This window comes from Eptatretus burgeri, chromosome 14 (assembly GCF_056783735.1).
Source record: "Eptatretus burgeri isolate ZD-2024b chromosome 14, Ebu_testis_v1, whole genome shotgun sequence".
Lineage (NCBI taxonomy): Eukaryota > Metazoa > Chordata > Myxini > Myxiniformes > Myxinidae > Eptatretus > Eptatretus burgeri.
Window position 1 is genome coordinate 840,064 of NC_140974.1, and position 27,500 is coordinate 867,563.

The 27,500-nt window shown below is 37.2% G+C and overlaps 1 protein-coding gene across 5 annotated transcripts in view; it reads left to right on the forward strand.

The window, feature by feature from the left end:
* Positions 1-27,500, forward strand: part of LOC147012531 (retinoblastoma-associated protein-like) — a 154,964-nt gene that overhangs the window by 109,285 nt on the left and 18,179 nt on the right. For all 5 annotated transcript variants that reach the window (XM_085853517.1, XM_085853514.1, XM_085853515.1 and 2 more), the window contains one exon: positions 10,690-10,753. In XM_085853517.1, the coding sequence (XP_085709643.1) occupies positions 10,690-10,753 (64 nt within the window). The remainder of the gene's footprint in view (positions 1-10,689; positions 10,754-27,500) is intronic.

Genomic DNA, 27,500 nt, shown 5'->3' on the forward strand with positions numbered 1-27,500 from the left:
ATCATACCTGCGTTGTTCCTGTTCCCGTAAGTTAAGAACAATGCTAAAAGTAAATAAAGATGGAATGCTAAATTCATAACTACTTCCCCCTTTCTTCCCTTATCCTTCCGATAATTCACGGACCAGTGTTTTAGTAGAGTTCCCACAGTTGGTCCCGTGACCGTTTTTCCAGGACCAAGGTTTGAAGGTTGATTTTAGTAAATTTGAGGGTGCTGATTAAAATGAGCTGGGGTGAACCTCGTGAAAATGTGGGCTAATTCGGCCAGATGCGAAAATTCAAAATGGCCACCATGCTACTTCCAGTATATCAAAAATTGCATATCTTTGGTTCTACATGTCCGATTTTTTGATTTTTGGGTCAAAATATATGTTTTGAAGGTCAAGGATGTCATATATTACCATTCCAGATTGTTATATTTAAGGGTTAAGTCACAAAATATGAAATATAACTTTTCGAGGGCCAAATCCAAGATTGTCGTCGAGTAACATCTGGAAAATAGTAAAAAAATCAATTTTCTTCTCATAATATTATTGGCAGTGAATCTTTTCATGCAAGTAAATGTTTGTTTATATGTGGGAGTGCACAATAAATTGAGACAATAAGAGAAGGACGCAATCATTGTCTTTATTTTCAGAACATGATGTGTACATAATATCAATTTCTCAACTTTTACACTGTTCAGGTAGTTATACCATTCTTTTGTATGTCCCTCCTGTACTTTATCTAGAACAGTAATATGATGAAAGAATATCAACATTCCTTCATTTTGTCTGGAGAGCAACAGTGTTTCAATGGAAAAATGAAATAAAACATGAATTATCTGAATTCCTGCAATTGACTCTTTCCCGGGAAGTATTCTTGTAATTTGCATTGACCAAAGTTTGATGTACTGTCCAAACTGTCTTTTATCTAAGACAGTCATAATAAAATAATATTAACATTTCTTATATTTTGACTGTGGCAATGTTTTTACAGTTGTAAATTAAATGAAATGAAATCTCCATTGAAACACATACATGTAATCCTTCAGTCACTATCTGAGTCGCTGGCTCCAGAGTCACAAACTTCATCATTACTTTCAGCCTCATCATCGTGCAACAATGTCTGTTCTTGTTCAACCAAGTCATGTAAACTTATTTGCAGTGCATCATGGGTATACCTCACTAACACACATCTGCCGTCTTTCATTGTCCATCCATGGTTGGTCTGATTTGGGGGTGCATCCGGCTTGTCATAGTTTAGTTGAATGTAAACTTGGTAGTAAACTCGCGTCACATGCAAATTGTGAGAATCTAGGTCTGGTGGGATGCGGGACGTGGACTTGTTTTTCATCTAACCCCACTTCCGTGCTCTGGCTTCACCTAACGTTTTACTGATTGTATCATTATAGATGTGTCTAACAGTGAATGTGGCCATTTGCTGAAGCACCTCTTGTGTCACTGGAAGTGTTTTGCCAACATCTTTCAAAAGATTGCGTGCCTCCTGAGTTCCTGTTCCTTTTTCATAAACCGTGTTTTTCCCATGTCCATAGAAGCTCGATGTTGTATCAGATCCACTATGGATGTGTAATGGGATTAATATTTCAGCTACATCATCAGAGCAAAGGTCTCTGCAGCTGATGATTTTGTCTTTCCGTTTGATAGCAAGAGTGCCCTCCAGTTGATGTGCAACATATGTAGAAAGAATCACTACATCTGTGTCCTCGGCATCAATCACGACTGTCTCCATTTTTCCTGCTTTTCGGATTTGCGAATAGATGAAGAACAGCATTGTGTCCGCCTCAATGTGACTACATTCAAATTATTCCATCCTTTCTCCTGAGGAGATGTTCCAACAATTTTGTCTGATGGAGTACACAAAGTCAATTTCTCTATGATTTTTTACAAGCTTGGTGAACTCATCCTTGAGAAACTTTTGCAACCTTTGTTTGTTTCCCTGATTGCTGAACAACACCTGGAAGTTCTTTGTGGCAGGAAACCTATCTGATGTTTTCATGTTTTCACGTGGCCGATCGCACGCCGGGCGGACCGAAATTCGTAACACTGGTGTACAGGAGTGTGGGATTCAAATCCACCTCGGTCTCCAACTAAATTTACGGGGATCGGACCAGGGGTGTGCGAAGCAACCCCCCCACCCCCCCCCCCCCGTTCGCCCCAAATTACGAGCAATCTAAATTAATTTCTTCCGAGAAATAAGATGGAGTTTCAAGGTGAGCGGGTACCGGGGGTAGATATAGAGTTAGAAATGGTAGAATCCATGGCTCAGGATGAGAACCCCGAGCAGGAAATGTTTGTTGAGCAGGAACAATTTCTCCCCCAAACCAAACCCAGAGCCCAAAATGGGCGCGGCAGTGGCAGAGGCCGCGGAGTATGACACCCACCCCCTCCCCACCTCCGTCAAAGCCCCTCCCCGGCCTCCAGTGAAACCGAGACCGATGGTGGTGGATCGTTCCTGCTTTCGCCATTGGTCATCACACAGATGGTGGAGATGATCACCCAAGCAATGAGAGGGGAGATGCAACAAATGAAAAGCGGAATAAATGAAAATGCGTGTAGAATGGAAAGCAAAATAGATGGAGTGAATAAACAAATGGATACAAACACAAACAAAATGAAAGAAATGCGGGGTGAAATGCAGAGCGTGGGGCGATGCCTGCAGGCGGGGATAATGGCGGCGCCACGTGGCAGTACGACCGAACCAACGGGGGGGGGGGGAGTGTGGACTGTGGCGGCCCCGCGGGTGAGGACAAAATAATACGGGGGACGTGTAAGGCGAGACTCGTGCAGGTGACAAAGAAAGTGATGGTGACCGAGAGGGAAAAATTAAGTGGGGTGACTGAAACGTGTAAAACGAGACACGTGGAGACGGCAGAAATAATAGTTGAGACGAGGGAAATAAGGGAAGAGGTGACGGAAATAACAGAGACGGGGGAGATGGGAACGATAGAGGAGAAACTACACGATGAAGACGGGGTGGAAGAAACCAAAGACGAGCACACACACACGGAGGTAGTGGAGGATAATGGGGGCGAGCTCGCGGAATGTCTCGAGACCCGGTGCGAGCAGCTGGATAGCCTCCTCCAGGAACGAGGGGAGGGAATATGCCCCCTTGAAGCGGATCACGACCAGGTGGGTTCGATCGTGTCAAGCGAAGTAGAGGGGGCGACTGCTGCGAACGGGTGCACGCCGAGCTTGGGGGGTATGGAGGCCCCGGAAACCCTTGTGGTGGCATGGATCCCCAGTGTGGTTGCGAGTGTGGTCCCGGTGTGTGTGGTGTCGTAGTGTGTGCTCACAAGTGTGGTAAAATGTGTGCTTCCCAGCACGCCGTGCGTGAGTGAAGGGGTGTGTGTGACAAAGACCCCGTGTGTGGATGAGACCCCGAGTGGGAGTGAAACCCCGTGCGTGAGTGGTGTGTTTGCGAGTGTGCCAAAGTGCGTGCTTCCCAGAAAGCCGTGTGTGAGTGAGCGGCCGAGTGTGAGAGGGACAGCGTGTGTGAGGTCGCTGTACATGAGGGAGATGACGGTGGGCATGAGGGAGCACGCAACCGCATCTCTGAGTGAGAGTGTAATGGTGAGGTATGTAAGCGTCGTGACACGCAGGTGTGCATGCGTGGAATGGAGCCAACGACGGCGACAGATGGACGGCCTGGTCTCTTCAGAGAATCATTGGCTCTCGCTGGTCAGACTTTGTGTCCAGCGAGCAGTTGCTGAGAGAGAATCAAATGAGATTTGTTTCCTGCATCGTCCATGAACATGAGCTGCAGATGCTTGGTCATGTGGCTCGTTTTCCTGATGCTGATCCTGCTTACCAGATTCTTTCAGCGAGGGAGCCTCTAGAGTGAAGGAGGCCAATGGGCTGACCACATGCCTCATGTTTGCAGCAGGTTGCTCGGCATCTCAGGTTGATGGGGATGGGCCAGGCATCTGCCTGGGGGGTGGCCAGATGGAGGCCCCTGGAGTACCGGTGGAAAGTGGAAGCATCGATACGCTGCTCTGGCGCATGCTTCCATACTCGACCTGACTACACTTCCCTCATCCATCCAATCATAAACTGCTTCATATAACTCCAATACATTTGTTAAACATGATCTCCCTTAAGTAAATCTGTGCTGATTACTTTTAATTTGTTTGAAATTATTCAAATGGTTCCCTTTCCGTTCTTAATTAGCTTCTCCAATACCTTCCCCACAACTTAAAGTGTGTGCGTGTATGGGGGGGGGAGGTAGATGGGGTTACATGTTGTAATGGAAGAGAGGGGCTTGGAAATGTGGCCTTTTATCCAAAGACGGTGTTCGATAGTCAGCCTTGGCAAAAGCAGTGTGCATTGTGACTTCATTCTTCAAAAGTGAATCATATGTACAAAAGTAATATGTACTTGTGACAAGCTTGATCAGCTAGCTGTTCCTGGGTTGTTGTTTTTTTGTGTACATCGTCGACACTTGTGAAGTTTTATAGGATTATGAGAGATTGGATCTAATGTGAACTTGTTGGTAAGCTCTGGCATATCTGAGGACCAAAACACAATGAATAGGAGCAGGTCTTTTATCAGTGGGGTTTGCTTTCCTGGAGTAAAGAGCAGGTTAGTTTTGGCAATTGCCATTATCATACTGTAATTTAAGAAGTGTATGTTTGCTATTTTGTGTTTATTTGACTTCTTTGCACTCCTGAACCACTGGACGGAATGAGTTGAAAAGTGGTGTTTGGACTCCCACTGTGCACAGGAAGGTTTTAGTCTCGACAATAAATCCACAGTCCCGGGGGTACAGACAGGGTCGGTGTGAAGATCCCAACTCTCAATGTCTAGGTAAATGTATGTGGCATAGTCCTGCTCCAGGTGTGAGGGTGTATCACAAGTCCTACTTTAATATGACAACCCTGGGCGAATTATCCCGTCCATAAGAGGACGTAAACTGAGGAGCCAGGAGTGGCTGAGGATGCAAGAGCATGACAGGTTGGAATGGAATTCGGGCATGATCATTTCTTGCAGTGAGTGGTGTGCAAAGGTAGTGCAATTGCGTGTCTTAGGTGTATACTATAGCCTGAAACATCACCAGGATAAGTAAGAATAAGAATGCGTTGTGATGCCATGAGATTGGGTAAGACCTGGCATCAGAAATGTACTTGGCTGCTATACTATTGTTGGCTGTATGAGGACTGACACCAAGCCAACTAGAACGATGGCAGTTGAAGTCACTACAGATTGGTTAATCGGGAGTTAAAGTTGGCTTAGAGGGTCCCATGCACAATTCGCAGTTGTGAAGGTGAACGACCTTTCACCAGGCATTGCTCAGAGAGTGAGTGATATTCCATGGGGATTTAGGGAGACAGGAAAGCAGAGGTTAAAGAGGAGAGAGCTCCCGATATAGACCGCATCACCGCCACCAGTAGTTGCATTGAATCTCCCAATGTGGCATAAAGAATAACCAAGAAAGGATATGAGTGAGTCTGAAATATCCTGTTGATAATTATGATTGAAAAAAATGAAGAGAAGGGAAGATATTAGTCGAGATAAAGAGTGCACAGTGTGTTCCAAACATACCCAGACAACTTTGTTTGTTAACATATTTAGTACCAGAAATGATAGGAAGATACCCTTTGTTTTATGTGATACAGAAACTCATAAAGTTTTCTTTATTATCGGGGCTGATGGTTTCATGTTAAAGAAAATGGCGACTCCACAGGAGAAATCTCAGTGTGTCGAATGGTTCATCGAGACGAGATCCAGCATGCAAGTTCTGCGTAATATCCGTAAAAGGTATTGAAGGAATCCGCCATTGTGAACGAGAATCAGAGTGGTACAACAGGTTGAAGGAGACTGGAAGTTGTCAGAAACAGAAAAGTACCGGTCGATGAAGCACAAGTGCAGCTGATGTTGAACGAGTGCATGAATCATTTCAACAAAGTCCCAGAAAATCGATCCGACATGCATCCAGATAACTGGGACTACCAACCACCACTACATAGGATTTTCTCCAAAAGACTAATGCTTTATGCGAATACGTTGCAGGTTCTGCAGGAACTCAAACCAAATGATGGACCCAAACACAAAACGTTTGCCTTGTAAATGCTCAGTCGAATAGAGGATGACGAAGATTACCTGAAAAAGGTCATGTTCACAGACGAAGCTTGCTTTCATGTATCGCGGAAGGTCAACCAGCACAATATGAGTATCTGAGACTCTGAAAACTCCCACGTGGTCATTGAACACATACATGACAGTCCAAAGGCCAATGGATGATGTGACTTCACAATGACCACCTGTTGGGTCTGTTATTCTTTGACGAGGATACAGTGACCTCAACGATTTACATGAACATGTTGGAAGGATTCACCTTCCCACAGATTGAAGACCTGCAACCCGATATCATCTTTCATTCAGGATGGGCTCCCCCTCATTGAGCCTTAGTCATTTGAGCTGTCCTGAATGAAAAAATTCCAGGTCGCTGGATTGGCTGAGATGGACCAACCGCATGGCCCCCACGATCACCGGACATAACCCCCCTTCATGTTGTTTTTTTCTGTGGGAGGTTTGTCAAAGATGTTGTCCACAACACCAAGGTGCTAAACCTGCAGGATCTTCGTTCTTGGATCACAGATCTTCCCCACTTGGACATGCACACTGGTGGATGCAAACATGCTGAGCCAAACATGGCAAGAACTCGTGTACCGCGTTGATGTCCTGCACGTGACAAATGGAGCTCACATTGAAGTGTATTAATGATGTTAAGAAAACTTTATAAGTTTCTGTGTCATGTAAATTGTAAACCAAAGGGTATCATATCATTTGTGGTTCTAAATATGTATATTAACAACCAAAGTTATCCAGGCATACAGTGGGAGGGGAAAGAAGGTTGCAATAAGATAGGAGTGAGTGGAGGGAAGAATAGATAGGATGTGTGCAAAATACCGAAGTTTTGGAACGGGAAGGGTCAAACATTCCACAACATTTCCTGCATTGCAAATATACTGTATGTCCCCATATCTAATTAATTTTTAGCTCTCAAAATGATCTACTGGCCTTTTCTTGACTCAGTTGTCATACTCACTGCTCTTCCCAACAAACGGTCTTTTTCTGTTATTGTTTATCTTTTTCTCCCATCAAGGTGTGCCCCATGGTAGTTGTGTTTCAAACCCATTACATTACTATTGTCGCTTGTCGACCATAAGTATGCCCCACCTATCATGGTGCAAAATGATCAACATGCCAACCTGTATATTTTGGTGTGGACTTTGTTTCAGGTTTAAGCCAGAATTGCGTATTTGAATGCTGCGCTCCAAATTTTAGACAGGGACACCAGCTGTTTTCTTTTACAATAACCATCGGGGCTTATTTAACTGTTGTGATTACAAAACTGAAATATGAAACAAGGTTTCATCAAAATGGGAGCTAGATAAATCATAAAATGTGAATTACTCATTTCTTCCAAAAATGATAATCATCTTTACTTTCATTATACAGTCTGTGATTAGAGACGATCAAAACGTGTAATAATTTTAAAACAATTATGGCATCTTCAACAAATTACTTTCAAACAGTTGCATAGTAAATATCAATGACATTACCCTGTGCACCCGAACCGAAAATCGTGGTTAAGCAATTGGTTCACTCTGTCTCTCTGTCTGTCTGTCTGTCTGTCGACAAACGTCAGTTTATGATCGAGGAGCAACTTCATTCAAATTGAATGTTATATTTTGAACATGAATTGGAAAACAAACCTGTAGTTTAACAGTCATTTGGCTCTGAATTCATCTCGATCACACATGCGCAGAGAGGAGTGAGATAACATTTTTACTCTGTCTCCCTGTCTGGCAGTCAAACAAAATTGAAAATAATTCCAAACAGGAAACTTACTGTTTTTATGGACCTCGTAAAGGACACAAACAACAGGTGTGAAGAACTCATGCAACGTATTAAATAAGATGGTGTAAAAGGCATGATCATTTCTTGCAGTGAGTGCTGTGAGTGGTTTCTTGCATTTTGTGCATCAACAGTGGGAAACTTCTGGAACAAAAAAAATTCTACAACCTTTAAAATCTTTATTTTATTTAAATTTAATAATGTACTGCACTTGTACACTGGAGAACACAAATCGCCTTTTCAGCATTTTCAAAAACCTTCCGTTTCGCAGTACTTCGACAAAATATTTTGATATTTTAAATCATCTCGACGAATCAAATTCGTCACTCGCTGACCCCACCCATGTCCTTTCCACCCCCAACGCCCCCCCTCCCACCCCAAGATGTTGGTTCAGGTGAACAATGAACTCTTTATTATTGTTCGTGTCTATTCAGTTTTGTATGCCTGGTGTTGGCTTAATGGTTAGGGGTGGTGGGCTTTGGATCCTGGGGTCCTGAGTTCAAATCTTGTTCAGCTGTTGAATTAATACCAGGTGGGGTTAACTCGGCGTGCCATCCTTCTTATGTCGGCAAAATGAGTGCCAGCATGCTGATATACTGTGTCGGAGTGGCGACCCGTCCAGGATTGTGCTGAGCCAAGGAGACTGCTTTAGCAGCACCAACTCTCTGCACAGAGTATTTTATAGTTTGTACATTTTCTGTCAATGCAAGTCTGATTTTGAATTTTAAAAATGCGAATTAAAAAAACAAACATTTTGATTATTTTTTTCCTTAAAATTGAGATAGCATAAAAACTTGACCTGATTGAGCGAAATGAGATACATTTCTAAATTCAGCATGAAAAAAACATATAAAGGCCGTTGAGAAAACCTTGGCCTCTGAAATGACGCAGACCAGTGTAATATAACCTTTAGGAGCTGGAGGTTAAGGACGTCCTGTCACATGTCTCTTTTGTGTCCAACTACTGAGTGAGTGGAGAGGGGGTGACATGGTGTTTTTACATCCCACCATTAGAGGGAGAACCCCTAGCTCTCCATTAACGTGGGGGAGACTGGCCTCAATCCGTCATTGGTGGGACGTGTGGGTCACCATTGGTTCACTGTGCCTTGGGTGGAGATTTGCCACAAAGGCGAGGTGGGTCAGGCTAGGAATGAAAGGTGCATGTCTGTTGTGGAGATGGGCTCTTCACTGTGTCTTTCGGGCCGGGTCGCTTGCTGTACAATAACATTGTTCAGTTTTATGGTAGGTAGCACAACTTTCAGGACTGAGGGGAGCAGTTTGTGGGTGGCAAAAAATCACTGTCATTGCAACAGAGTTGTAACATTGTGAAACTGACCGCTTCAACTGTCGTTCAAACTTTTGAGAGATTTTCCTCTCCATGGCAGCTTAAGATAAACCGGACACTTATCTGGTCCAAATATAGTGTCCTCAGACCGATTGGCAGTTTTGCGCTGTGTGAACCCACAGATGAGTCGCTCAAGGTAGCCATTGTCACAGAGAATGGTTTTAAGGCGCTCAATTTCAGTGGCAAGTCGACAGGGTGAACATATGGCCCACACTCTATTAACAAGGGTATTCATTACGGCTGAACAATGTTATTTACGAATTTCAGTGCCAGTGTGATGCCAGGTACGTAGGTCACACATCACTCAGACTGGAGGATCGGATCAATCAGCACGTTCCATTGGCAATCCAGAACAACTTGGAGACTGTTCGTACACAACCATCCCTTACATGTGTGACCCCAACAAGAATGCCTGCTCAAAGTGATTCTGCCGTTGGTCAACACCACATGAACAATCCAATATTTCCCCAGGACTATCATGCTGAACAGTTCCAGATTGTGGCACATGCACATATTGAAGCACATTTACGTGTTCTTGAAGCCACATTTATTCATACACGAGCTCCTGTTCTTTGCGAACAAAAAGAGTATGTGCAAATAATGTGTCTGTTCTGACCTGGATCCATCGAAAGATGGGAGGTCACGGGTTCCCTCAGTGCCTCAAGGCCATGCTGTGTATGTTCGTGGCAGTAACAGTCCAAAGAACCAATCCCCAACTGCCTAAACAGAACAAATAAATTGTTTCATTTTGCGTCTGCACATCCGGTATTCTTGCTTGTGTCCCGACGAGCTGCAAGACGAAAAGCTTTGACAATGTCAGTTATTTTTCTGCAATTTCCAAATTTTGTTCTCCCATACTTCTTTAATTATATAAAGTATTATTTATTCATTGTTTTAGTATTGACTGAACCTGCATGCGTGTCAGTTTATCCTGCCCACTTTCCCGTGTCAACACGACTGGGATGATTGAGAACTTCTGGGGGAATTAAATTCGGTTAATTATCCTGATTGATCACTGGCAGGGTTTCGACACCAGTTGAAGTACAAAGCTGATTCTTCGCTCGAATGAGTTTTGAAATTAACGTTTTCTTTCTTTTAAGTGCAGCCATCCCCCAAGGGATTTCCGCCATGTTCAGTCTCTGTTCCAGCTGTGGTTGTGGTTGCCGTTAAAGCGGTTGACATGGATGCACATGCAACAATATTTACCCTTGCATCTACATTGTGTTTTTTGATTGAATGTGGAAATGAATATGTAAAACAATGAATTATATCATTCATTAACGGATGTGTCACTTATTAACATTGAGATGTGGAACTGTTGGTCCAAACGACATGAAATGATTTTGTAAGTTCTTGTCTACATGCATGTAAAGTGAATTTGTGTGTTTGCTTGTCCGTAAGAGAAAGCTAAACAGTTATCAATTGAAAATGCAATTTTCAATAGAGGTGCAAGTTTTTCTTTACATCCCTCTTCTCATATGATTACAGTGGAAGACAGACCTCCAACAAAAGACAACGAGGTGGTAATACACCATTTCTGTGTCATCAATAAGTAAGTTCTCTCTTGCATTGGTATAACTTTTAAATCATGTCCATGAACTAACTTGCTGCTTGCAGCAGAAATATTCCCATAGCTTTCCTTGATGCTCCTTACCCCGTGCATGTGAAACGAAAAGCGGAGTTAAGCAATTGGTTCATGTCTGTCCATCTTATCATATTATAATCGTCAGTTTATGATCGAGGAGAAACTTGCTTGAATTGAATGTTATATTTTTAACACGAATCGGAACTTGAATAGGAAATCAAGTTTGCCGTTTAACAGTACTTTGGCTCTGAATTTGTCACGACCGCACATCCGCAGAGTAGTGAGATAATATTCCTGCTCTTTCTGCCTGCCTGGTATTCCAACAAAGTTGAAAATCATTCCAAACATGAAACTTTCTGTTTTTAAGGACATTATAAAGGACAAATCACAGGAACGAAGAACTCATGTAACGTGTTAGATAGGGTGATGTTTAAATTGACACGGGGTAAAACCAAGAATTTATTTATTTATATGTCTTTAAATCTTATCTATGTTGAATTATAAACTTGAAAACTGGAGAGCACAAATTGCCTTTGTAATACTGTTGCGGGGCCGGGACGACCACCAGATGGAGCAGTAGAGTCAGCTCGACCGATCTCCTGGAATTCAGATCGTCACCCCGGATAAGTCCGGAGTCGACGGGTCCTTTGTTTTGGACCGTGAAGGGTCAATATTTCCACCACGTGGTACAGGGTTATTTGCCAAATCTTCAAAATACCTAGAAACCACATGGCGATCTACCAAGTCTTCACACCCTCGACGGAACTCGTACGGAAATGAGCTGCTTAGCGCACTCGTTCCGTGTGCGATTCCGAGCGGTTTAATCGCCGAGAACCGTCGGTCCCGATTGTCCCGTCACAACGGCCACGGCAGTGGCCTTGCTTATTTTCCCCAGCACACGACACGCTCAGTCAATGAAGGATTTGACACGAACAAGCTGAAAACATTTAACAAATGGGGGTTTATTTACACAACAATAACGGGGGGAATTAGGGAAGCACGTAAGAACAGAATTAAACCGAATAAAGCAAGGGAATGATATACAGCGAGAAAGCACTTATACAATTTACTACTTACTGACTGGCGCCACAAACACACATACGCACACACCCAAAAATGGTCGGACCAGGTGGTCTTTATTGACCTATCTTGAATCGGCCCGCCTCGTGCGGTCTTCAAGGACCAGATCCTCGGGGCCGAACTGGACCCCCAGCACGATCCGGACGACCCAAGTGAGCGAAGTCGGCAGGCGAAGGCTGGCGGGAGAAGACTCTCCGTGTGCAGACACTTTCGAGAACCAGCGGAGAACGACAGGAGAACAACGCGCACACCGCGCCAGACCCAGAACCAACACACAGACCTCGCCTATAATTATACCCCCCGCTTCGGAGGGGGGGCGCCTCCTCTCGACCCTCCCTCTCTCACTGGATGGTTTTGGTGCGCAAAGTCGCTCTTCGTCTCTCTCACTGGCCAAAACGGGCGGCAAGCTCCTTGATTGGCCCGGGGGCGTGGTGATGTCACGCGGCCCCCTTTCCTCCTGTCACGGGCCCGGATTGGCTGACTGGCGGTCACTCCACCCGCTGCACGCCGATTGGTCGAGGGCTGCTTCGCGGCTCCTCCCCGAATTCCACCTTCTTCCAAAGGACCACCCCTCACACAGTCGGGGAAGTCTGATTGGCCGAGCGACGGCCACCCCACCCGCTGCACGCTGATTGGTCAAGGGCCGCTTCGTGGCTCCTCCCCGAACTCCGCCTTCTTCCAAAGGACCGCCCCTCTCACGGTCGGGGAAGTTGAGCAACATGTTTCTGCAGGGGCTCCGCCCACCCCTGACGTCGGCCAGAGCGAGGTGAAGGAAGCGATGTGAGGGTGATGCGGTGTCATCGGCGGTGATGTCGGTGGTGTAAAAATAAGCGAAAAGAAAACCTGACTATTAAAATAACTCCACAGTGCAGGAACATTTAATTACCCATTCAACTAGGGTCGTGACCCTAACTGGCAACATGTACTTACCGATAAAACTGATCTAAAGGACCTGTATGTTGTGTGCTCATGGCTTCCAGATTCGCAACAATACTTCCAAGAACCATGATATATATATGTATGTATATGTATGAAAAAAAAAAAAATATATATATATATGTATGTATGTATATGTGTATATGTATGTATATATATATATATATGTATATATATATATATATATATATATATATATATGTATGTGTGTATATGTATGTACATATATATATATGTATATGTGTATATGTATGTATATATATATATATATATATATATATATATATATATATATATATATATATATATATATATATATATATATATATATATATATATATATATATATGTATATATATATAAATATATATATATGTATATATATGTATGTATATGTATGTATATATATATATATATATATATATATATATATATGTATATGTGTATATGTATGTATATATATATATGTATATATATATATATATATATATATATGTATATGTGTATATGTATGTATATATATATATATATATATATATATATATATATATATATATATGTATATGTGTATATGTATGTATATATATATATATATATATATATATATATATATATGAGTAGGGTAAGAATACTGATTCTGGCTCACTTTTCCCATGTAAATGAATGGGGGATTTTCAGCGATTCATATTTTTTTTTCCCTAAAAATAAACCCCCTTTTTATCCCAAGGTATATTTATTTGTCTCCCTTTTAACTTGGAGGTTGAACCTCATTGAATTGAACACCTGGGGGTTGAACAGCTCACTCATTGAACCTATAAAGATTTGTTCATTCTCAAATTCCTTCAATAGTTTAATTTTCTTTGCACAATAATCCCCATCTAAAATATTGACAAACAAAACATTTGAATCTTTATATTTTTTAAGATACCCCATTTGTGCCATTACGAAATGATAAACTTCTCTTAATGCTCTTGTTTGACCACCTCCTGAGCCACAGGTTATTTTTGTTAAGCCCCGCCCACTTTTGCTAAGCCCCGCCCACTTTTGCTAAGCTCCGCCCACTTTTCATAAGGTATTTTTTCTAAGCCACGCCCACTTTTCCTAAGCTCCGCCTACCTTGGCAAAGCTCCGCCCACTCTTACATCATTACCAGTTCATCTCTGACTCACAAAGAAAACACTAGAAAATTACACGATGATATGGTTTTGAAAATTATCCCAATGAAGGCTTGCCTCGGCTGGCCCAGGGAATTTCCAAAGGAAACCACACCCACCAGTCTTTCTCTATAAAAGCTTCAAACCCAGGCTCCATTTTAAACATTTGTTTTTGCTGGCAATGGTGTTTTTGTGTGCTTGTCTCGAACTCTCTGTCTTCTATGGAACTAAACCTTCAAGTTGATGAACTGGATTCAAACCTCTTATCTATTGAGGTAAGATTTTTTATTTTCCTATTTTCAAACTTTGATTGAAGCATACTCATTTAATAATTAAATGACTTAATTAATACATTATTATTTTCTCTCACAGGAAATTGTGTCTGAAATACTAAATCAAAATACTGCTTTTGCTACAACTTGGGGGGGAAATTGTTGGCTTGGTTGAAGACCTTGAGTGGGATGACTTTGGTGTTCCTTGGAACTCTCTGTCTTCTATGGAACTAAACCTTCAAGTTGATGAACTGATTCAAACCTCTTATCTATTGAGGTAAGATTTTTATTTTCCTATTTTCAAACTTTGATTGAAGCATACTCATTTAATAATTAAATAACTTAATTAATACATTATTATTTTCTCTCACAGGAAATTGTGTCTGAAATACGAAATGAAAATACTGCTTTTGCTACAACTTGGGGCGAAATTGTTGGCTTGGTTGAAGACCTTATGAGCGACCAAGACCCACAGAACGAGTTCGCCCTTGATGACCCAACCAAAGAGTTATACCTTGGAGACCAGCAAAATCCTGAAAAAGAGTTTTACAGCAATAGTACTCATTGTGAGTTATCAAGACAATACCCACTGAACAAGTTATACGTTGATGAGCCAGAATACAAGTTTTACTCTTGGAGACTCACAAATTTTGAAAAATCAGTAAATGACTTCTGCCTTGAAGGTTTAAATAACTACCTTGGAGACTCAGGAAAAGGGTTCTGCCAAGATGGTTCTAAATATGGGGTCTACCTTGCAGACTCACAAATTTTGAAAAAATCAGTAAATGAGTTCTGCCTTGATGGTTTAAATAACTACCTTGGAGACTCAGGAAAAGGCTTCTGCCAAGATGGTTCTAAATATGGGGTCTACCTTGGAGACTCACAAATTTTGAAAAATCAGTAAATGAGTTCTGCCTTGATGGTTTAAATAACTACCTTGGAGACTCAGGAAAAGGGTTCTGCCAAGATGGTTCTAAATATGGGGCCTACCTTGGAGACTCACAAATTTTGAAAAAATCAGTAAATGAGTTATCCTTAAGAGACTTTGTAAGTTGGTTTTACTTTGAATACTTGAAATGTGGGTTCTGGATTGATAACTCACAATGTGATACATATCTTGGAAACTCAACGGGAATGTGGTTATACCTTGAAGACTTGGAAAGTTGGGTTCATGTTGGACACTTGAAACTTTTTTGGGGGCTTTTATTTATTTATTTATTTATTTATTATTATTATTATTTTATTTATTTATATTTTGGAGACTTTTGGAGTTGCTATCACTCTTTGGGATCTAAACCTATCGATGTAGTTCTTTGTCGGATGGTGCTTGATGGGAGCAAGATCAAGAAAGTTCTGGGAAGAAAGTGCAGGCTTACTCCCCCTTTTTACGTCATCAAACCTGAAAGCCTTAAAAGACAGAATTGGAAGAAGAGAAAAAAAACGTAAAATATATATATATATATATATATATATATATATATATATATATATATATATATATATATATATATATATATATATATATATATATATATATATATATATATATATATATATATATATATATATATATATATATATATATATATATAGGTGGAAATCTCATTTTGAAAAAGACTGTGTTGGGTGAGGATTGAGTTGGGGTTGAGATTTTGAATGTGAGGGTTGGGGTTGAGATTTTGAATGTGAGGGTTGGGACACACACACATACACATCAACAAACAAAAGTTAAGCCTTGACTATTCAGTTGAGGATTCTGTGTTTGGGGTTCACAGATCTAAGAACGTCCCCCTTGACACACATTATATACTGTTATACACCTCGGACTTGGCCCTCGAGTGTCCACAACGGTGTATAGTAGGAGGGAGTGAAGCGCCAACCTATTGCTCCCATTGCACACACACACACACACACACAAACAAAAGTTAAGCCTTGACTATTCAGTTGAGGATTCTGTGTTTGGGGTTCACAGATGTAAGAACGTCCACCCCTTGACACACATTATATACTGTTATACACCTCGGACTTGACCCTCGAGTGTCCACAAAGGTGTATTATCTGCTTAGTTTTGTCTTTTGTAATTCCTGTGAATAAAATGAACCTAAAATTTCTTCCCCTTCCAAATCATATATTTTATAAGTCCAAGGAACTGTATCTATTACATCAACAATTTTAAAAAGTTCTTTCGTCCATCGTTCAGTAAAACCCTTTTCAAAATGAGATTTCCACCTATATATTCTTACGATATCACCAACTTTGAACTTAGGTTTTCTGACATTAATCTCTTTTTCATATTTTAATTTTGTAAATGTTTCTGATGGCTTCATATTCGTTGACGTGTGAATCGTGGTCATTATACTTATCCACAATATCCTGAATAAAAGATAACCATTGTTGTGAACCGAGTTGTGTGAATTTTTTATATAGTCTCTCTTTTAAGGTACGATTAAAACGCTCAACAACAACTGCCTTCCCTTCATTAAAGGTACTGTATAATGTAATACTGTTATTTTTTAGAAAAATTCATAAATGTCTTGTTATAAAACTCTCTACCCTCATCAGTCCACAATTTCTTAGGTTTTCTCTTACTTTTATTAAATATCTGTTGAAAAGCTAACATAAGAGTATTACCTGTTTTGTTTTTTAAAGGGACAACTCCACGCATATCTACTCCTCAAATCAATAACGGTTAAAGCATACTTGTACCCCTTATCATTATTGAGTTCAATCAAATCAGCAGACCAGATATAATCAACTTCCTTGGAATAAACTTTCCTTCTCTGAAACTTTGTGAATATTGGTTTATGTAATTCATCAGCTAATTGCTCTTCAGTCTTAATGGCATCATTAGAGCCTATAAGTTTTTTGAATTTCCAAGTCCAAGTTTCAATTTAGCACTAATCATCTTCTTCACGATGAACCTATCAACTTTTTCTCTCAAGGTTGGATTTTTGTATCAGAGACAAATTATACAACATTTCTCTATCGGCTTCATGCTTTTCTTCCAACGTTGTGGTATTCCCATAATCAATATCGTGTCTCATGCACACTTCATCAACTCTATTGATTGGTTTACTCCAGGATTTAGGATTGTTTGCCTCATCTAATCTTTTTATCCAAGTTTGTGCCTGGACCACAGAAAGAATACCCTGGAAGATGTAATTCCCCTGGTATTCCAGTAGTTGTAAATTTACTTCCTGATAAAAACTTTTGTATATCTCCTCCGAGTTTGTGTTTGGAGATAAATTGATTTTTTTTTTGAACCACACACCGAACATATACCTTTTTGTATAACCCTGTTATTTTTACTTTTAATATATGAAATATTTTTAGTATTAGTTTTCTTTTTACATTTGAGACAATAACTCATTTATTTATGAGAAAAATTTCTGCAGAGTGCAAAAACCTTTTAGTTTCCAACATGCACATTTGAATCTTAATTTTTAAAACATAAAGAATCCTTAGAAATGCCTTCACTCTCTCCTCCATTTATTTAAGAAAAACTTGAATTAAAATGAATAGCTTGACGATGCTAATAGTTTTGTTGAAAGTATTGCAAATAGACTTCTTAATTCTTTGTATTCCTCCCTGGTGAGATAAGTCAATTTCTTTAATACCTCTATTCTTTTTGAATCTCACTGGGTTCCATATTTTGATATTTATTCATTCTCTCTCTTTCCTCACTCTCTCTATTCTCTCTTTCCTCCTTCTCTTTCTTCTCTCTTTCCTCCCTCTCTCTTCTCTCGTTCCTCCTTCTCCCTCTCCTCCTTCTCCTCTTCCTCCTCTTCCCTCTCTTCTTCAACTCGTTCCTCATCCCTTACTATACTTCAATCGCTTACACCCCATAGAATATTATACATATATTCATCAGGATTTCTTGTTATTCCTGTATCCAAAATAATTTTTTTACAACAGGAAACCAATAAAATTTCTTTTGAATTTCTAAAAGAGCCTTACCTTTTCTTAACCTTATAATTTTTTCATTATTTAACATTCTAATTAAATCTAAAGTTGTCGGTTTATCAACATCAGCATAATGCCAATCTTTTATTGAAAATACCTCATTCTTATGTTGTAGAACATATTTATTAAAATACCGAATACCCTTTTCTTGAAGGTATGCTTGGACACAGAAATGATAATTTTCTTGAAGCCTTCTTGCTGTCATTTATGTATTAGAAATATATGTTAGAATAATATTATGGCACCGAAACACCTCCCCCATCTTCCCATAGTTAAATATTTTTGTATTTCCTTACTTATTATATATAATCCTGTTTTTTCTGTTTTCATGAGATAAACAAGGGCAAAACCATTATTATATTTACCCTTATTAAATTCTTTTATTTGTTGTTTACTAATCGTGGCTCCACAAAACTCATTCTCGATACCAAGTGGATAATATTCTTCCTTACGAGACTGATTTAATTGTTCCAGGTCTTCGAGGTTAATTTTAAATGACCAATTATACCCTAAATCATTCATATCATACCCCCATTGTTCTATTCTCATACAAACGATACGCCCTTCTTTATAAAAATTTATTTTAATTCGAACTGTGAATTCTGTATGACCTGGAGATAATATCAACACTTCTCTATCTTTAGAATACACAGCCGTTTTATTTAAGTATATATATATTGTGATAAATCGCTTAATCTCACCAAGTCATTCGCGTCAGTCGGGCTTGGATAATTTTTTAATTTATAAGCATTTTTCATGTTAATATTTTTGTTTATATTATATTTATGTCGTTCAGCCTGTGCCTTTGTGTAATAATTTGATAAATCAATATCCAGTTCTTGAGATACACCAAAGATAGAACCATCTTTACCAACATAAGTCATTTATATTAGATTAAAAATAATATCATAAAATTTTTTATTTTTGTTGAGTTGAAATAACACATATAGACATAATTGACCACAACACTTGGAATTTAATTCTTGGACTTGAAATGTTTGATAAACACCATTCTGTAAGAATTTTATGACTTCAACAGGTGGTGGAAGACCAAAACTATCAAAATAATATTTGTCTTGACTATTAAAAATACAAACCCAATGAGAACCGTTCCCATCATTATCTTCTAAGTTCACAATAATATTCTTTGTATGTTTTGACACATTTGTTAATTCATCTCTCATACAAATAACCACATTATGAATTTTTAATTTCTTACAATATTTGGTAAGTTGTAAATTTGATGTTGTATTCTTTCCAAATTCTTTCAACCACTCATCAATGCTCATTTATTTATTAGAAAGATATAATCCATTACCTCTTTTCGTTAATTTTACACCTGCTTGTGCTATAGAAGAAAGCATATCTCCAACTAACAATCTCGCTTTATCAGGCAGACCTTCAAGTTTTTCAGCAAAATCTACAATTACACCACTTCCACTAATTTGTTTCTCCAACTCTTTGTTATGTCTTTCCAATTATTTTTGAGCCTGGAGTTGAGCCTTCCTTTCGTTGGCAGTTTTGACCGCTGTTGAAATACCACCCGTCAATGCTCCAACCGCACTTAAACCAGCAAATAAAGGAATTAGAAATGGGAGAAATCCTCCACTCGTCTCTCTTATTGAATATTTTTTCAACATTGGTTTTGTCATTTTAATTTTAAGTGAGCCAGTGTCATTCAAGATTTTAACCTGTTCTCTTGTGAGCAAAACATCAATTCTTACTGCTCCTTTTCTCTGAATTGTATTAACGTTAATCGTACAAGGCTTTTTTGGATTTTGAACACAAGATGATAGTTTATGAAGATTGATTTGATTAACATATACCCCAGTTGGTACTTTGCCACTCATTTATTTAACAAAAAATTATGTGAGACTAATCATCACACCATTATCTGTATTAATCTGCAATTCTGTTTCTTCCAAAAGCAAACAATATGTATCAACTTCTTCACTCTCTCCTCTTTCAATGTATAGGGAAGTATCCACTCGATTAGACTTTATAGTTTCTTTTTGAGCGCTCAGGTCAAACGTATAGATTGTATACAAACTTTTAAATGCTGTCATATCCAAAATAGGTTCTTTATTTCCATTACTTTCACACACCTTTTGGTAAGACTTGTATGCTTCAGCAAAATCATTTTTTTCCCAATTAATTTCCAATCTATCTCGTGGATAAAATGTTCCATCTAGAGAAACGCGAAGTTGTTTCACCTTAGCATTATCACTCAATGCATTATTCTTATCAGTCGCAGTATCACCATCTGGCTTTTTAAAAATCATCCACAGATATCGTGGCTTTCCTTCCAGAACACCCAAATTCCACGTGTAAGTAGTTTGATTGAGTTTAACGTGTTGACATCTTCATTAGAGGTATGATACACTGAGTGGATTCTTTGAGTTAAGTCTTCGATTCAACATCTCTTCTGTTTTAAGATTAGGAGTATATTCACTGATATACCAACTCATCTCCTCAATTACAAATTTATTCTGATCACCAAAAGCATTACCAACACCAAAAAGCAATCTATTTTCATTATCATTCCTTTGTAGTTGAAATCTAATTTTAAGACCATACAGAACTTTATCATAATCACAAAATCCAAATATACCTTTAAGAGGAACTGCCACAGTAAAACTATTTTCTGCTTTTGTATCATCATTATACATTCCTTTCCTTTGAATATATCCAGGGTCTGTGTTTGTTCCCGTTGACATATCAGGAATAAAACCTTCGACAGACCCCTTTCCCATTCTATCACTGAATGTATAGAGTGTAAATTTCATCATTTCAGATACAGCAGAGACATAATCAACCGCTTCAACTTCTTGTGTTCCAATATACAATCACACACTATCAAACATTTTCCAGAAGAAATCATTTACAAGTGTAGCGTTTGTGTTATTCCCAGCCTTAGTGAATTTAAATTTACACAACAAGAAACTTTCGGAGAGATTCAAATAGGTTTGTTGATTATTTATTTCAAAACTTTTTGTACCATTTGTATTCCAGTCTGTTCCAGTTATTGCATTTACCTTGAAGTAATCTTCTTTTTAGTGGAGTTTGAGATAATAATAGTATCATCCAAATCATAGATACTATCAATTGCTTCCATACTTGTATTTATTTAGGAAAAAGATGTTAAAACTTTTGAAACCCTGATCCAAGTATTTGAATTATTTTCTGTCGTTCTTGGGGACAACTGAGTTTTACCTTTCTTAATTTCTTTTATTGCTTGTAATTTATGAGATTCTTTCTGAGCATCTTTTATACTCTTTACAGCACCTGCTACATTTCCCACAGCAGAAGCAGTTGAACCAATTAGGTCTTTATGTTTAAGAATAGTTGAACCAATACCCATGAGAGTATCAATTATCCCATCTCCTCCAAATTGATGTCCAACACCCCTTTGTCTCTTAGGTTTATAGTATCCTCTACCAAGATACATACCTTCACCCTTGTAGTACGGGGAAAGGAACATCCCATCCCCTGTAATTATTTTATATTTTCCCAACTCGTGCTTCCTCACAATAACCATCGTATTTATTTATTGAAAAACTTCACGTAGGTGAATTCTGATGGATATAACTTCTCCATTAAAAGAGATCACACGATTATCTTGGTCGGTTATCCTAAAATTTACTCTGTGTATGGTTTTTCCTGACACAGGTAGATAAACCAAATTTTTAGGCTCCATATTGAATTTATAACCAATTTGGGTTGAGTATGCGCTGAATGAAAATATTGTATTTGTTTTTAATCCATCATTATAAGCACCATCAATCAAATCACAGTGAATTAACACCGAATTTATTCCTGAGGATATTTGAATGACATTATCACTGTAAAACGTCCCATTAGTTTCAATCTTTTTTGAGGAGAAACCTAATAACTCTCTAAATGAATTATCAATTGTGAAATCAACCTTGTAGTTATTTTTAACTTTAATCGTTGATTTTGAAGTATGTTTTTGAATATTTATAACAATATTTTTTGGTTCATCACCCTGTTCTTTCATAAGACGAGCAATTTCGTCGAGCAAAAAACAAGATATTTGAGAAATCTCGTATGCTCCGGGTGAGACTGTTATCGTTTTGTATCCACTTCCCGGATTATAACTAAACTTGTCATTTTTCTCGGTTATATTAAATAAGGTATTATAAGTCTCCATGGACAATAAAGATGCCTCATATTCTTTGTTGTGTCAAGTTGTAGTGGGTATGGGAATGAAGATGTGTGGTCGCTTGTTGTGAAATTAAAACTCAGGATTGTGCTTCTCATCTTATTTAATATGAGATAAAATGTCTTTATATTGAGATTTATTAATTATTTTCATGTTCATCAACTGGTCTAAAATGGCTGATGCTTCATTAAAACAATTGTTATTTCCAGCCTTCTTACTGCCGAACAACAATAACAGTCTATTAACTAATTGCGATGGGTCATTTGGAAGAAAACTAATACCTGAACCAAGGATACTTAAAGCCTGAATAATGTGTTTCTCCTTCTCATTCTTCCTACTTTTACCAGAAAGAATAACCTTATAATTTAGAGTGTTCAGCAAATCAATATATACTCTATCATCATTATTTTCCATATCCAATGGTTTATCAATATACTTTGATTCATCCCTCACAGTTGAACCTTGTCTTCCATCTTTTGTGAGAAGAAACATTAATCTCGGAGTTAGTTTAACAGGGGGTTGAGCAGAACTTAAGAACCTTAATTCATCATTAAATATCAATACCTTTTCTTGAACAAGATGAAATATTGCTGGTTGTTCTGTTGGAATGAGTCCTGCTTTGGTTTTTGAATCCGCTGAATATTCATTGTTTTGAACAGCATTCACAATATAATCAGGGGGTTGATTAATCTCTTCCAGTTGTTGAAATAAACCTTCATCATGTTCTAATTCTCCAATATGCTCTAATTCTTCCTCCATCATTTGACTAAAATCTTTTAACATTTGAAGCTTTCTAGGAGTATATTCTACTGTGGGAACTGTGGAAACATCTTTCATTTTATCTTGGGAAGTTTTGAAAAGTGGTTTAAAAAATTTCTCTTGTTTTTTTTCAAATGCTTCTTCGCCCGTTAGTTTCTGTCTGCGTTTCTTCTTTATGTCTTCCTGTTGTTTTACAACTTTTGAAACCAACTCTTGATGTTCCTTAAATATTCTTGCTCTTTCTTTTGTATCCATTTATTTATTGTAAAATATCATTTAATGAATTGTAAAGATCAACAGGGAAATTTTCCTTTTCTTCATCATTCAAATAGATGTGTTCAAATAAATCCTTTTCTTTAAATATTTCATCAAATTCTTTATTAACATTAATGCGAGTTGTAATTTCTTCTTCACTAATCCTTGCATCTCTGCTTTTCATACGTTTGTGTTGAGTTTCTTCATCAACATCAAAACCGAATGATAAAATCTTCACTCCGCTCAGATATTTAATAATTTGTCTCTGCTCCTTCTGGATTAGTTTCTAATATCCCAACACCACCAGATTTTAGTTTCTTTAACTCACTCTTACAATGTGAATATTTTGTTGTACCAAGAGAAACCTCCTCAAATATTTGTCCTTCATTCCTCAATCGCATATGTTCCTCCACTGAAATATAGTGATAATCTTCACCTTTACTTCTCCAGGTCTTATTGCTCTAGTTGTTGTTGATACAATGCGTATCACGGGGTGTTTTTTAAGTAAATTTACAATATTCTCATTTGTACTACACAAGAACCTTGATTTATGAAAGTTTTTTCCAGAAGCAGATTTACCCACAAGATTTATAATAATAGTTGTCATTTATATATGTAATTGTTTATAAAACAAAAAATATATCCCTTAATATCTCATCTTGTTTCACAACAATATATTTATATTTTTCAGTCTGGTGCTTCATATAATCCTCAAATTTCTTTTACTACAGAATGTAGAACAATTATCTCTCCAAAATTATTGATATCTATTGAATTTAACTTGAATAAAATAAAAGTATTAGCATTGTTTCTGATGGAACGACGAGGAAGTTGGAAAGTACGATTGACTAAGATAAATACAATTACAAGAAGAATGTCTCCCTCTTGTGTAGTAGCTGTCCATTACCGTTTGGTTTCTCTCATTAACACAATCATCAAAGATAACGAGGTTCTTTTTTGATTTATCCAAATCTTGGGGAGACGGTATATCATCCGTATTATCACTAAGAATACAAGTTATAAGATTTGATTTCTTTTTACATCTCTGTGTATCACAAAATAGTTGAATTATATCTTCAATGTTATAATCATTTAGGTTTTTTGACGTTTAAATAAACCTATTATATCTTCTTTTGAAGACCAGCATTAAAACCTTGTGAGAGTGGTTGATACTCTGGTTGAAAACTCGACTTTGTGAAAATTATTAAATTATCATAATCTAAAAAGTTGGGAGTGAGGAGCATTTTTAAAAGTAAGCAGGTTTTTCCACATCCACTTGAACCAACTATGAGACATCTTAATGAATTTGGGAGATTTTTATGGTTGTTAAATTTTATCTTATTTTCCCAAATAGGTAAAAATCATTCATTTATATATTTGAAAAACAGGTTATTTAATTTATTATTGGCTTTTTTAGAAACTCTATATTTTATCCTAAGTTCAGGTTTAATTTCAAGATAATCCATTATTTTATTTATACAATATCTTGTGTTGATATTTCCCTGAAAATTACATCCATGAATAATATACAACAACAATCCTTTGAACATTTCTCTTATACGTTCAGTTTCTTCCCTTGTAAGGAAAGGTGTGTTATCATCCTCATACTTTACATTCATTTCTCTAATCAATCTTGTAAAGTAATTCATTTTTGGTGTAAATCTAAAAGAATTATTTTCCTTTTTATATTTTTTATTGTCATTAATTAGAAGATAATCACAGAATATACATTGTTTATAGGCTTTTGACTCTGTGTTTAATCCCCGTCTTTCACACGCAGGACAATTCTCAAATTTGTCATATGGAGAATCAGGAAAGTCTAGCATATTTATAAAGTAAAACTTTACTTAAACTGAAATTCATCTATACTTTCAGTTGTATATTACCATCGATATCGATATACTTTTTTTCATTATCAGATTCAACGACAACATTTTTTATATTAAAGGTAATTTTAAAATTATCGTTAACTACTATTGAACGAAATGTCATTTCACCTGATATATTAACATCCTTTATTTCATCAAGATTTACATCTTTAGGGTTGTTGAAAAAAAATACAAATTTCTCCTTGCATATTACAGATGGTCTTATCTTTTCTTTCTAAAGCTTCATCCATAAGGTTTTTTGTTCTTTGATACTTTTTCTTGTTTCATTGCTTTTTCTAGTTTTGAATATATTACTAGAAGGAGAGGAGAAACTTTTGTTAGAGATACTTTAATTGATGTTCTACCAGGTATACTAAAAGCCCTTCCACTGAAGGAAATTGAAGAACTCATATTATTTACCATAATAGTTTTTATCCAATAGTTGTTATATTTATCTTTGTTCAATTTTACATCCTTGACATATTTCTCAGTATCTTTAACAGATGAAGAGATTGATTGAAACTTGTCTTTTGTGTCTTGAAACATTGTATTTATTAAGTGAAAAAGTTGGAGGATAAAATGTTTTTAAGCACAGATTCACCTATAATTAAACGAAATTTTCATCAAGAAAATTTTAGTTTAAGCAAAAGTTTTATTCTATAAATATGGTGAATACAACGTACTGCGATGTTTGTAATCACGAATATAAACATTATAGAAAACACCTCCGAACCAACAAACACACATTTAATCTATTTCATCAAATATCTCCTCTTGAGTTGGAAAGAAAACATTGTGATATCTGTTCAAAGGATGTTTTGAAGAGTAGTTATAATCAACATCTTCAATCACAAAACACAAGAAAAATGAGTTTAAAGTAAAGGGAGACTATTATATTAAAAACACTGATGAGGCATTTAAAGGGCATATAAAAATAAGGATTTTTCAATTTGGAGAACCCGGTCCATCATCAATAGCTGAATCAATTGAAATAGTGAAACCCGATGTTGAAAAATTTATTAAAAAGACATTAAAAGAAATAAAAACTTTAAAGTTTTATATGGGAGTGAAAATGAATATGAAAAGACAAGATGAAGAACAAACTCCTTATATGAGAACAGATCTTCATTTTATAACATCATTTCATGATTTTTTGAATAGTGGGGTTTATGAAGAACTATCAAGACAAGAGGAGGATGTTGATAATACAGTGGTAGGAAGTGGATTCAATATTAAAAAAATCATCTTTTTAGATATACACATTCTAAAATCAAACCCTCTTAAAGCTTCTTCTTATATTGAATTACCAAAAGAAATAAAACTAAAGAAGGCAGTTGTTAATATTAAGAACAATGATAATAAATGTTTTCTCTGGTCTGTTCTTGCTCACTTACATCCACCAAAATGTAATTCAGAAAGAGTAAAACAATATATGAAATATGAGAATACCTTGGACATTAAAGATTTTAAATTCCCAATGCCACTAACAGATATTCCTAAATTTGAAAAAAAGAATAATCTTTCTATTAATGTATATGGATTAACGGATACAAACAAAGTTCAAATATTAAAAATTTCAAACAACTATAAAAATGAAGAAACACACATTGACCTTTTATATTTTAGTGTTGGAAAGAATTCACATTACACATACATCAATAATTTATCAAGATTAATCTCTTCTCAGGTATTCAGAACAGCAAACAAAATATATCCTTGTAAGCGATGTCTTAATTCATTTCATACAAAAGAACGATTAGAACAACATTCAAAATATTGTAGTAATCATAAATCAGCTGTAATTACAATGCCTAAACCTGGTGAAAAGATTTCTTTTGAAGATTATAATAAATCTATCATGCACCCATTTGTGATATACGCTGATTTTGAATGTATCCTTAAAAAGATAAATACTGCTTCTCCTAATCCAAAAGAACCATATACAAATAAATATCAAAAACATATTCCTTGTGGTTTCTGTTATTATATCAAATCATCTGTTGGAGAAAAGTATAACAAACTTGAACATTATCGTGGAAAAAATGCTTCACAAGAGTTTGTAAAACGATTAGAAAAGGATTGTATAAGACTCACTAAATTAATGAAAGAAACAAATGAACCGATGAAAATAACCAAAGAAGAAAAATTAGAATTTAGAATGAACAATATCTGCCATATTTGTGAGGGGGAAATTAAGGAGTCTAAAGTTAGAGACCATTGTCATCTTACTGGTAAATATAGAGG